The sequence below is a fragment of the Taudactylus pleione genome, unplaced genomic scaffold (genome assembly GCF_031769625.1).
Source record: "Taudactylus pleione unplaced genomic scaffold, aTauple2 ptg000154l, whole genome shotgun sequence".
Lineage (NCBI taxonomy): Eukaryota > Metazoa > Chordata > Amphibia > Anura > Myobatrachidae > Taudactylus > Taudactylus pleione.
The window spans coordinates 16,520,995-16,534,934 of NW_028284556.1; the positions used below are offsets into that span (position 1 = coordinate 16,520,995).

A 13,940-nucleotide genomic window follows, 5' to 3' on the forward strand; every position below is an offset into this window, starting at 1 on the left:
TGAAAAGTATAACATAAGGAAGGAATGTATAATGCAGAAATTAGATTTTGTGTCCTATAACTATGAATGAGAGCAGGAGGCAATCTTTTGCAACCACATTGTCTAGGATCAAACAGAAAAATGCAATATCATATTTCCTTTCTATTGTTATAATATACTACTATATATGTTTTCTGTCCCTCTTTAGTTTTTATTGAGCGAAATGGATTTGGGTCATCGGCTGCTAAAGTCAGCTCGTGAAAAGGGAGAAAGAGTTCTTAAGTACTTAGCAGGTCTTGAGGCTGAGCAGCTGGAAAACGATATGCACTGCCACGTGGAGAAGCTGGAAGACCTGACAAGTTTAATTAGGAAGGAGCACACAGCACTAGAAAAGGGTCTGCAACTAGCCAAGGAGTTCTCAGACAGGTACAAAGTGCAGGCTCAGTGGCTGGCAGCACATCAGTCCATCCTACAAGCTGACATGGAACCCAAGACTGAGCTGTATGAGAAGAAGGCCCAGCTAGCCAAGTACAAGGTGAGGTATACTTTTTTTATACTTAAGCACTCTAGATTAAAGGAGTTTACTGGACTGCCGAGACATATTGCGGCCCTGGGTGCTAGATAGTAAATATCTTCCCCAGTAGGCATATTTATTAACTATGAGTAATATATATGCAGCCAAGCGGAAGCATTTCTCTTCCTCCATAGTTGGCCTGAGCACCCACTAGACACCCCAAACAAGTTTGGGTCTAGATCAGTGGTCTCCAACCCTGATTGGGGTGGGAGTTACTTGAGGAAAATGAGACGTCTTGAAAAGCCACATTTTATTTTTGAAAGCCAAAATCTGGCTAATAACCACATTTTTCATTGAAAAACAACACCTGTATTAATAGAGTGATAAAGGGGTCTATTTATTAAGCTTTGGATGGAGATAAAGTGCCAGCTACTCAGCTTCTAACTGCGATTTTTCAAACACAATCTGTGACATGGCAGTTGGGAGCTGGTTGGCTGGGATCGTCCTAAGTAAGTATTTCCTAACCTAATTTTACACCCTAATCACCCCTTCCCCTAGCCTAAAACTAACCTCCCGGGGGGGTGCCTAACCCTAAGTCACCCCCCCCCCCCGGGAACCCTAAACCTAAAAAAACTCTCCATTCTCAAACTCGCATCCAGATGTTTTCACATTGAAAACAATCAACTCGCCCAATGTAATAGGGTGTCTGTTTCAGACTCGCAAAAAAAAGATTACCAAAAGTCCCCAAATAATAGACCTGCTTCAGGCTAGCGAGTACATCCTGAGCAGGTCAGATTAACACAGAAACATGCACATATCCATGAGATACGTGCATGTTTCTGTGTGTACTTATGTTAAATGTTTTTAAATAAAAAAACAATTACGTGCACCCCCTCCCCAAAAGCATAACCAGCCCCGGGCTTTATAAAGCCTGTTCTGGTTCTAAAAATACAGGGGCCAAAATGCGTAGGGGGCCCTGTATATTAAGAACCAGCACAGGGCTTTGTTGAGCTGGTCCTGGTTCTGGAAAATCAAGGGACAAAACGAGTAGGGGTCCCCTGAAAATTCCAGAACCAGCACCGAACTCTGTCTAGCGGGGGGATAATGCCACAGCCAGGGAAAACCTTTCACCGGTTTCCCCGGTCAAAGCATTATCCCTGACCGCTAGTCAGTCCAGGCCGGGGATCCCTGGGGAGTTGAGGACCCCCCCAATAAAGGGGTCCCCCTCTTCAGGGCACCCCAGGCCTAGAGTGATAGCCTGGGGCTATCCCCGGCACCCTATGCCCGTGGGTGCCGGGTTGATAGTGTTAGTGTAAAAATAAAGTTTCCATATTATCTTTAGTTGTAGAACCACAAGTACCAGCAAGCCTCCCCTGCATGCTGGTATTTGGAGAACCACAAATACCAGCATGCGGGGCATTACGGGCCCGCTGGCACTTGTAGTTCCACAACTAAAGAAATACGTAAATAAACAAACACACCGTGAATGTATAATTTTAATAAAACATACATGCACACTCACACTCACACATACTCACCTAGTATCCAAAGTAATCCATAGGGGTGTACCTGAAAAAAAAAATCCATACTCACCTCTCCTATGCGTCGATCACGTCCACTGGCAATCCAGGGGTTAAAATAAAAAATAGCAAAAAACCCGATCCATGCCGGACTGAGCAAAGGTATGTGTGTACACATACCTTTGCTCCGCGTAAAGGACCGGGGCACACATGTGCCCCGTCAGTGAAGGGGCCGCCTGCCAATCAGGGAGCATCTCCGTCGGAGCAACTCCCTGATTAGCTGAATGCGGCCAGCCTGTGTGTCCCATAGACTTCAATGGTGAAAAATCCCCATTGAAGTCTATGGTGGGAACCGCTACATTGTAGCCGCAAGATTAATAGAGGTTAATCTTGTGGTTACATCACTGATACAATGTCGCAAAATTGACTAGCTCAACAAAGCCCTGTGCTGGTTCTTAATATACAGGGGCCCCCTACGCATTTTGGCCCCTGTATTTTTAGAACCAGAACAGGCTTTATAAAGCCCGGGGCAGGTTATGCTTTTGGCGTGGGGGTGCACGTTTTTTTTTTTTTACACATACACAGAAGCCATCACGGATCTCACTGATCTGTGATGGCTTCTCTAAAACTCGCACCTTTTAATGCTACTCGCATTAAAAGGTGTCAGTTTACATAGTCCTAAACTCGCCTAAACTCGCAAATGCAGTAGCCTCGAGCTGAAAAGTTCGCAGGCTATTGAATTTGCGAGTTTCAGTACAGACTCGCACTTTTTAAAAGTGCGAGAAAGTGCGAGTTTGTACTGTTACTAAAACAGACTACCTATTACATTTGGCCCTATGTCTCTAATCTTATGCTATTAACTCTAATAAATTATATGTTTTAGACTATTCCCGGCTATAGACACATACAGTACCTTTAATACCACTCTGTTCCTCATACCCCACCAGAACATTTTGGCCACCACTTAATATGCACCTCTTATACCACTTTCAGACATAAAGTCCCGGCTTTAACTCGGCTTGGACCTGGGTCTTGCAGTGACCAGGGTCTTCCGCCAGGCAGCAGCGGACGCTTGGAGATTATGTCATCTCCAAGTGCCACTGAGTCAGCCAATCAGAGCCTTTTAGGCATGACCCGGGTCAGTGCGACCCAGGTGATGCCATTCAGAAAAGAGGCGACCCTTATATAACCCTGCTATTGAGCAGGGTCGCTGATCTGGGACTCCAACTCAGGTTTGCCCATTTCACACATAGTCTAGACCCGAGTCGGTGTGCGTACACTGGCAACAAAAAAAATGGGTATTTAGGCATGTGTGAAAGGGAAGCAAGGGTGTATTTTTTGGCCCAGAAACTAGCCCATTTCTTTGTAATTAGGTGAAGTAGAAAGTTTCATACATTTTCAGGAATCCCAAAATGTTTTTGAAAGTTGTAATGGTGTGATGATAAGAATGTTTTTCCTTTGTGTATGCAGTCCATACAGCAAACTATACTTTCATGTGAGCCATCCATCAAACTGGTTATAGAAAAGGGTGAAGCACTGCATAGCGTTACCCATGATGCCACTGTAGTGGACAAAGTTCACAATTTGCAGAAAGACTATAAAGGACTCTGCAACTTGGCCAAGGTAAGAGAAACGGTTTGATAAATGAACTTATCGTTTAAAAAATAAATGATGGATAAGTTTTAATGTATTAGATGAAATATGTAATAAAACAGTACTCAGAGTTAAAGTGATGCCTATGTTAATTTCACATGAATAAAAAGTTTTAAAGAAAATCTATTTTTGATTTCTAATATACAATTTGTTACTACTTGGGTAAATGTAGATATAGCTTAGCAACCGACTGTTACAGCTGTTTATATACATGATTAAATATCATATGATTAATAAGGTTATTTACATATGAATCAGTCAGCTATACTTAAAAAATGTATCTTTCATATATTAACATAACATTATGTGAAAGAGATAATTCATTCTACATTGTGTGCTGCTGTTAATAAAGCTAATCTGTATTGTACTGTAAATAGATGAGTGTTGCGGATTTGGAGGACAAAGTGAAGGAGCACGAGGTCTATAATGCAGAGCTGCAGGATGTAGAAAAGTGGCTTCTCCAGATGTCTAGCAGACTGGTAACTCCTGATCTAATGGAAAGTAGCAATTTGGAGACAATTACTCAACAGTTGGCAAATCACAAGGTACTGTATTATAAACTGAAATGTATCATTTTTTAGAGATGAGCGGTTCAGTTCTACTGAAAGCCGAACACACCCGAACTTTGGGGTTTCGAGTCGAACCAAGTCCCGGCTTGGGTCACTTTGGGGGTTTCATGTAGAACTGAGTCTCGGCTCGGGTCACTTTGGGGGTTTCAAGAAGAACTGAGTCCCGGCTCGGGTCACTTTGGGGGAGTCAAGTAGAACTGAGTCTCGGCTCGGGTCACTTTGGAGGATTCAAGTAGAACAGAGTCCCGGCTCGGGTCACTTTGGGGGTTCCGCAAATAGGATCTCAGATCTAAAAAACAGATCTTATGTATTTTTGATTGCATGCACAGTAAGTCCCTCTCTCATGATTTCAGGTGCCAAAATTGGTCAAAATTAACTGGAAATGAATGTTATTGATCTCAAAACTACTATGGGAACAAAAACAGGCCTAAGTTATACATGATTTGAGCTGTTTTTATCAATTTGTTAAAGACAACCGAACTAAAACACTTAAGGGTGGTTTTGCCAAAACTAAAATATGACGAGGATTTAGAACCAAAACCAAAACACATGAGATATCCATTAGACATAGAGGGGTAGATGCTGAGATAAATGTACACCGGCATATGTAATTTGGCACTGCATATGCTCAGAAAGCAAACATACAATGTGCGGCAACGCGGATCTACACACAGGGATGGAAGGGGCATTCTCACATAGGCAACATCAGTAAGAGTGCATTCTCCAAGTATAGCTCATTCATACGAGCATGTAAGCATATGTAGGGGAGATGTAGCAAAACATCTAATGAGGACAAGTGGAAAAGTTGTCCATAGCAGCCAATCAGCTTCTACCTATCATTTTATAGAATGTATTAGATAAATGATAGCTGCAGATGTGTGCTTGCTCATCTAGCCTCAACACACCATGGAGCGCGATATGCCTGGCAGATAACGGAGTTAGCCGCCAGGTCTCGTGCAACTATGCTAGTGTAGGCATAGTTTTTGCGGGTTTTTTTGCCAAAAATGTGTCTTAAGTCGCAACGCAATGCGACTAGGACGCACCAGGAGACTTTGCTGATTAATTTGATATGTGACACTTGTAAGTCTGTGTGCAACAGAGAATGTAATTGGAACTTGGTGAGGCAAAAACCTGCTGTCACTGCATTGTAGCACTTCGCTTGCTGATTGAGAGACTCAGTCGCACACAAATGTACAAGTGTCACATATCAAATGAATCAGCACAAGTCCCGTGTACTCTGAGCGTGTCGGGTTTCTTTTTTTGCAGAAGATGAGTCTGTCACAATGCGATGCGACTAGCAGGCACCTGCAGACTATGCTGATATAATTTACATGTGACACTTGTATATCTGTGTGCTACTGAGTCTGTATATGAACCACAACAGAACTTGAAAAAAGCTGTTGGCCGCCACGTTATCGTATACAGATTCAAAGATCCAGTCGCACACACATATACAAGTGTCGCATATTAAATTAATCAGAACAGACTGCTGGTACGCCCTAGTCACATCACGTTGCAACTTAGATGCATTTTTGGCAAAAAAGACATAAAAAAGACGCTCGGCACTAGCAGAGTCTCACAGGACCTGGCGCGCAGAGAGGGGCTGTTTGGCACAACTGCAGCAACGACAAGTGAGGACACATCTGTAGGTCCCTCTTTGCCATGACAATGAACTTAATCCCAAAAACAACATTTCCACTGCATTTTATGCCCTGCCACAAAAGGACCAGCTGACATCATGTCAGCGATTCTCTCGTTAACACAGGTGAGAGTGTTGACGAGAACAAGGCTGGAGATCACTCTATCATGCTGATTGAGTTAGAATAACAGATTGGAAGCTTTAAAAGGAGGGTGGAGCTTGAAATCATTGTTCTTCCTCTGTTAACCATGGTTAGCTGCAAGGAAACACGTACAGTCATCATTGCTTTGCACAAAAAGGGCTTCACATGCAAGGATATTGCTGCTAATAAGATTGCACCTAAATCCACCATTTATTGGATCATCAATAAGTTCAAGGAGAGAGGTTCAATAGTAGTGAAGAAGGCTTCAGGGTGCCCAAGAACGTCCAGCAAGCGAAAAGTTGATTCAGCTGCAGGATCAGTGCACCACCAGTGTAGAGCTTGCTCAGGAATGGCAGCAGGCAGGTGTGAGTGCATCTACACGCACAGCGAGGCGAAGACTTTTGGAGGATGGCCTTGTGTCAAGAAGGGCAGCAAAGAAGCCACTTCTCTCCAGGAAAAACATCAGGGACAGACTGATATTCTGCAAAAGGTACATGGATTGGACTGCTGAGGACTGGGGTAAAGTTATTTTCTCCGATGAATCCCCTTTCAGATTGTTTGGGGCATCTGGAAAAATGCTTGTCCAGAGAAGGAAAGGTGAGCGCTACCATCAGTCCTGTGTCATGCCAACAGTAATACATCCTGAGACCATTCATGTGTGGGGTTGCTTCTCAGCCAAGGGAGCGGGCTCACTCACAATTTTGCCTAAGAATACAGCCATGAATAAAGAATGGTACCAAAACAAGTTGGTGACGAACAATGCCTTTTCCAGCATGATGGAGCACCTTGCCATAAGGCAAAAGTGATAACTAAGTGGCTCGGGGAACAAAACATCGAAATTTTAGGTCCATGGCCAGGAAACTCCCCAGACCTTAATCCCATTGAGAACTTGTGGTCAATCCTCAATAGGCGGGTGGACAAACAAAAACCCCAAAATTCTGACAAACTCCAAGCATTGATTAGGCAAGAATGGGCGGCCATCAGTCAGTATGTGGCCCAGAAGTTGATTGACAGCATGCCAGGGGCGAATTGCAGAGGTCTTGAAAAAGAAGGGTCAACACTGCAAATATTTACTTTTTGCATAAACTTATTGTAATTGTAAATAAAAGCCTTTGACACTTATGAAATGCTTGTAATTTTACTTCAGTATACCATAGTAACATCTGACAGAAAGTACTAAAAACACTGAAATTGGTGAAAACCAATACTTGTGTAATTCTCAAAACTTTTGGCCATGGCTGTAAATGCTGCTGATTGAGATGTCCACAGCTTTGCATATGAGGAAAAAAGCATTTCCGTGTTACCTTTCTTTTGAATAATACATTTCCATTTTACTTTCAGCTCTGCATTGGCCTCAGAATCTTTTCCTCTAAATATAATGTTACAGAATTTGTGTTATGCCATTCTGTATGTCACCCATTTGGGATTACATAGTAGACACAGGGACTGCATTGTTTTGTGGAAGATTAATCCTGTATCACTGTTATATTGTGAGGCAAATAAGAACACTGCAGCCCAAATTTCTTTCTTTGCAAGTCTGGGAGCTGAAAAATGTTCTGACTTCCCCCTGCAAGTGTTGGGGTTAGGGAGAGAGACAAATAAGCCTTGGGTACCAGGAAGGGAGGGGCTGCAAAATAACCTGGTCTAGGCATCTCTTGGGTCCAGGAGTGTAAGACAGCCACGCTCCACAAATAGAGGGTCCTTTTATTAGGCATCGCCACATCTCCATACTTGGCCATGCCCGCTAATACCGGGGCCTAACCATTGGCATATCGGTCCTGCTTACTAGTATTGCTTTAAGAATACCACTACTGTCTGAGATAGCTCATTTGCAGACAGAGGGGTTTAGTTACTAAAACCTGGTGTTTCCGATCATGTTTATGCCCTGAATTAAAGTTTTGTGCATAAACACAGTCGGAAGTGCCAGGTTTCAGAACCTGAATAAACCACAGACCGCAATGACAAGTAAACCACAGAATGTGAAATTACATTCGCTATGACATAACATAATATTTGTATTTCAACATTAACCCTTCATGTGAAGAAATAAAACAGACCAAAACCAGTAAAATATATGCAAATGATGGAGCAATGGAACATTGAAAACTGGACTGTTGTAAGACAATGCTTTATTTGGCAGGCAATGATGGAGGATATCGCTGGCTTTGAAGATCGCTTAAACAGTCTTAAACTGAAGGGAGAAAATTTGGTTCTTCACTGTGCTGAGCATCTGCAAGCAAAGTTTAAACAAAATATCCAAGTCCATTTGCAAGGGACCAGAGATAGTTACACTGCCATTTGTAGTACTGTCCAGCGAGTAAGTATTACCAGATTTAGCAGAGGTTGGTCTTATTTTCCGAATATGGTCTAAGTAAAATTTGTGAATGTTTGGGAGCATCATGGTCGTGTCTTAGCAGAATGGTTTAAGTTATTGTCTATGGTAATTGCTGGCCACTGTAAATATCTCCCATGTCATTTCAGGTGTATTTAAGTTTGGAAAATGAACTGCAGAAGCATGTTAGTCACCAGGACACTTTGCTGCAGTGCCAAGCCTGGTTCTCCTCTGTGCAAAAAGAGTTGGAACCTAGCACCAAAGCTCCACTCGGTTTGGCCGATGCAACAAAACGGGTAAGTAAAATGTTAAAAGTGAGCAGTACATATATTCACATGCCTTTTCATGAGTTTATAGGTCTAACTACAAATTCATACTTGCCAAAATGTTATCCCTTCTGGCCACTCCTCATGGGCCCATAATTCATACATTATGCTCCCGAACCCAGAACTGGATTAGAGCTTTGGTGGGCCTAGGGCACATAAGACTAGGGCGCCCTAAAGAGCAACATTTGGGACACAGAAATCAGGATCTTGTTCGCAAGCCTTTGGTGTGCACGTGTAAAGGGGGCATTGCCACATGTCCCACCCCCATTTCATTTCACGCTGGGGCAAACACATTGCTGACACAGCTAATGGGCTTCCCCCAGCCTCGCGCGCACAACAGGTAAGAGAGTTCCCACCCTACATTTCCTCCAGCCCATGGGTGAGACAGTACCCAAAAAACAGGTCTGTCCTGTAAAATCGTGATGTTTGGAGGTATGTATACATACATTTTGGATATTTTACTGTATTAAAATGTGTCAGGATTCAAACAATGTTTTTACCGTTGCATGTAAATTAATTTAAATGTCATTGTTCATTTTAGAAGTATCACTTTGTCACAATCTCTTTGCATTGTATTTGTCCCACCAGGCGAAACACTACAGAACCCTGCAGGAGCAGGCCAACACGTACTTGGATCTCTTGTGTACAGCTTGTGACTTATCTGATAGTGCTGTGAAGAATGTTGCAATCAACATTCAGCAAACAAAGCAGACTGTAAGTACTTGACTGGATTTATAGCCAGAGACATTGTGTGTGCTCCATAGCAACTAGCAACTGTTTGAAAAACTGCACCTCTACAACAGCATGCAAATGACTTTATGCTACCACTTTCATTCTTTCATGTCCTTTAAGTCTCTTCATTTTAAATGTGCTACAAAAATACTCAAAAAAGACCTCACATCAATACAGAAATTGAGACTCATGTTGTTGCCAGAAACTGCATTTATATCAAGTGCACATGGCAAAAAATCCTACAAATCCATTCCCGTGCCCACTGAAAGGCATTTTGTTCTGATAATCCCTTATCTTTAAGAAGGCAGAATTAGGGTTGGAAGGGGCGTGTAAACGTGACCAATCACAATAAAGGTGTGTTCGTGCAAAAAGCATCCTATGCTGACCACAAAGAAGACCCATATGTACCTGTTAGGAGGCAGATCACTTGCGGGTGCTCAATCACTGGTGTAAATTGCAAACTGATGATAATATTAACAAATAGCAGTTGCCTCTTATTGGCTGAATGTGTTTGGGTCCCTCCCACTTATACTATTACTTTTGTAGCATTGCTGCTTTGATTTTTATTCATTATTACAGTGATATTTGCAATTGGTCTTCAGTAATAAAGCAGATTCCTATTCAGGGCGGGATGTACTAAAGGGGGAAATGCGGTTAAATGGTTTTACCGCATACCCCATATGTACTAAGCACCGGAATGTTATGCATTCCGGTGATTCGTCTCGATGAGTAACGCCATCTTCAGGTGGCGTTACCCAATAGAAGCCTATGGGCTTCTATTCTGGATGGTCCCCCTGAGAGGGATCCAATCGGACCCCTCCCATCACCTCCGCGGTCTTCTGCACACACGCAGAAGGACGCCAGAGGGACATAGCAAAGGACAGTCTTATCGGGAGAACATACCGCGGTAATTAACCGCGGTATGTACCCGAACAGATGGGATGTACCACATTGCGAATGCGATGCTTAGTACATCCCGCCCCTTGATCTTTTGAAGTGATAGAAGACGAATGTGTGTATCGATTTGATCTTAAATAGTACTATCAATTTGTCGTTGCATCATGTTCTAATTTCCCTTTACGTGGTACTTGTGAGTTCATTAGTTATTAATAACACCGTTAAGACATATACTAAATTGTGTATGAATTATATACTTGCCGACATTCCTGGGCAGCTTTCCGGGAGCAGCATGAGGGGACCTGCTGCTCTCCTCTTGGGGGGTGGGGCCAGATGATAGAGTGCAATTTGCGCCATTTAGCCCCACCCCTTCCCTACGGATGTGAAAATTCCATGTAAAATCTCCCCATCCTGCCCACGTCACTAGGAAGTGGGCGGGATGCGGGAGATATGCCTACTCTTCCGGTGATGTGGGGAGTTACCCGAAAAATCGGGAACCACTCCCGAGATTCCCGGAGGAGTAGGTATGTGTGAATTATATACAGTATTTTTTTCATTTAATATTCACTCTAAGGAGTAAATTTACTAAGATTTGTGTTTGGTTGATTTAGTGTTAATGGGCAGGATGTACTAAAGGAAAAGTTTGGTAAAAAAACAGTTTTCTGGGTTTTCACCTCATTTCCATATGTACTAAGCCCCGGCCACCCTATTATCAGTGCAGAGGGTAACGCCAGAAAAACCTGGCGTTACCCTATAGAAGCCTGTGGGCTGCTTACCGAATCCCGCATCCGTTGCTTCGCCATCGCCCAGCACTGGCCCCCACTCACCTGAGTGTCCTGGTCGCCGGCCCGTGCTTCTCCTGGGTCTTCTACCTCCTCCTCCTAATCTTCTTCCGGTTGCAGGGAGGAGGAGGACGAGCCCGAGACTTCCTGCACAGGTCACCAGCAGGAAGTTCCCGGGGCTCGGAGATTAGTAAGGTTGCGGTGACTGGCGGAATGTTTACTGCAACCTTAGTACATCCCGCCCTTTGTGAGATTTGGATGCGATTTTGCAAATTGGAGATCTAATAAAGACCAATTAAACGGCAACTCGCAGGTGAAACACAAATTAACACACCAATTCGGCACACTACACCATTGGATAAAACATAAAACATTGTATCCTTTACATGGACTCAAATACAAATCATGAATTTACTAAGAATCGTGTTTGTGTAATTGATCAAAATAAGACCAAAATCTCAGCACAATGCACAAATCAGATAGACCTGCCTTCCAGCTGCGTGTTTGACCAAAGCACTGCACAGATCAGTATGATCTGCTGTAGTTTAAGCCAGTGGGTTTAAACTATAACAGCTAGACACATAGCGTGGTGTCTCCCTGCCATAATGTAAACCAACCCCAAACTGGTCAGCCCATGGCTGGAAATCCTCAGGAAGTGAAGACCCAAAAAATAAAATGGGGGTCTCCTCTCCCAAGGATCTACCAGCCCTGGGCTCTTCCCTGCACCCTTGGGTGTGGGGTAATGGTGTAAAATAGAATTATTATTGTTCTTTACAGGATAACTACAGGTCCCAGCAAGCCTGCCCCAGGCCAGTCTGCCTGGACATTTAGGGCCCACTAGCACCTATAGTTCTACTGTAAAGAAAATATTACAAAAACTACAGGACTCACACACCAAGGGCCAAATGTAATAGGGTGAGAGTTTAGAATTAGAATTATGTTAGTGTGAGAGTTTAGCCGTAAAACTCTCACACTAATACATTGATCAAGTTGTATTTTCAATACAGGAAACACCTGGATAAGAGTTTAAATCTTGAGAGTTTTTTGAGTCTGAAAAACTTGAAAGTTTGCATGTTCTGTGAATTTATTACATTGGCTGAGTTTAAAAATGTGACAGTTTTCTCTCACATTTTCTAAACTCTCAGTACAGCACCCAAATGACAGTTCCCACATGGTTTTCTGCACTATAGCGTTGATTGGCTAAGAGCCAGACAGCTCTCAGCCAATCAGTGGGAGCTGCCATAGAAACTGCCTGCTGATTGGCTGAGAGTGGCCTGAATCTTAGCCAGTCAGCACTGGGAACTGTCACTTGGGTCACTGTACTGTGTATAGACAGACAAGGCATTTTTTGTTCTTTTTACGAAGACCGGATTTCTACTGGACCCTTTCTATCCGGGCATGCTGGCACTTATGGTTCTCCAAGTGCTTTGCATGCTGGGACATGTAGGTCCCGAATGGCACGCCTCCAAATAACGTCAGGCTGGGGGTAAAGCCCAGCACTCAGTCACTGGCTGGGCTTCCCCCAGCCCTCTCCCGTCAGTGAATGGATGCAGCGTGTATGCACACGGCATCCATTCACACTCCAGGGGTCTGGCACCGCCTCACAGCTGCGGAGGTGGGGGTCCCCAACCTCCCGATTTGACCACCTGCGGAACACTTCGGCCCGCGGGTGAAATAGTGGGACAGTACTGTCCCGCTGAAATCGGGATGCTGGGGAGGGGTGCGCCCTCTACTGGTCGAATACCCCTAGAGCTGGCCCTGATCATTGTAATATTTCTTAACAAAAAGGGCCCAACTTACTTAACATTGGAAATGTAAAACATGGTGCAATGTCTGGAAAAACTTGTTTACATTTTTTTTTCCAGATTGAACAGAGAATGATTCTGTCCCATGATCTGGCTAACGGCTGGGAAGAAGTTAAACAAATGAAGGCAGAGCTTCAGGCCTATTTCCAGGAGGCTGGCCAGCAGCTCCAGACCATGAAGAGGAAACGAGCGGAACTGGAGATCAAACTGGCACAAAACATGGTATCACAGCTTAAGGTACTGAAAGATTTCAATGTGTTAACTTCTTTCATACATATGAATAAGATAACATATTAGATTACTCTCTATTGCCTTTATTGTGTACTATACCTGCATTTTAGGCAAGATTATGTAGTCTCTGTAACAGTATTCTGTGTTAGTATGTCCCTACTTAAACTCTTCATTGTAGTTTGTCTTACATATATTTGATATCTCTATATATTGCTATAGCAAGTTATAAATAAAATAATGATGGTGTTTTCATTATAATATAAACTGCTTTAGAACTGTACATAATTTACTGTAGAGCAAGGTTATCCATAGACTTGTTAGTGAACACAGTCCATATTGTGCAGAATTGTGCTGAAAGCTCATTCTGTCCTCCTCCCTTATCTATACTTTCTCTGTGTGCTAGGAATTTAGTCAGAAACTTCAGTCCAAGCAGGATAAGATTACCAGTTTTACAGAGAAAGTGAATAAGCTGACGAATGGCCAGGAGTCACCAGAACATGCAGAGATTGGACAATTAAGTAACCGGTGGCTGGATTTTTGCTTCCAAGTAAACAATATACTTCAGCAGAGGGAGGAAGATCTGCAGAGAACTCGGGACTACCATGATCGTCTAAACATAGTCGATGTCTTTCTTGAAAAGCTGACTACAGAGTGGGACAATTTAGCCAGGTAATAAAGAGACACACTGCCAAAGGTGGCAACTGAAATTGTGCTTTTTTACCCATTACACAAATGATCATAAACAACTAAATAGGAGGAGTAGTTACCTCTATACAATAAAATCTGACACTTTAAACAATATTTGATCTGCAGTGCATT

At 43.1% G+C, this 13,940-nt stretch overlaps 1 protein-coding gene across 1 annotated transcript in view; it reads left to right on the plus strand.

Moving 5' to 3' along the window:
* The window catches only part of SYNE1 (spectrin repeat containing nuclear envelope protein 1), a 546,802-nt gene that overhangs the window by 315,881 nt on the left and 216,981 nt on the right, over window positions 1-13,940 (plus strand). The window contains exons 68-75 of the mRNA XM_088474380.1: window positions 188-514; window positions 3,484-3,636; window positions 4,044-4,211; window positions 8,157-8,333; window positions 8,498-8,644; window positions 9,263-9,388; window positions 12,951-13,127; window positions 13,525-13,790. Coding sequence (XP_088330506.1) covers window positions 188-514; window positions 3,484-3,636; window positions 4,044-4,211; window positions 8,157-8,333; window positions 8,498-8,644; window positions 9,263-9,388; window positions 12,951-13,127; window positions 13,525-13,790 — 1,541 coding nt within the window. The remainder of the gene's footprint in view (window positions 1-187; window positions 515-3,483; window positions 3,637-4,043; window positions 4,212-8,156; window positions 8,334-8,497; window positions 8,645-9,262; window positions 9,389-12,950; window positions 13,128-13,524; window positions 13,791-13,940) is intronic.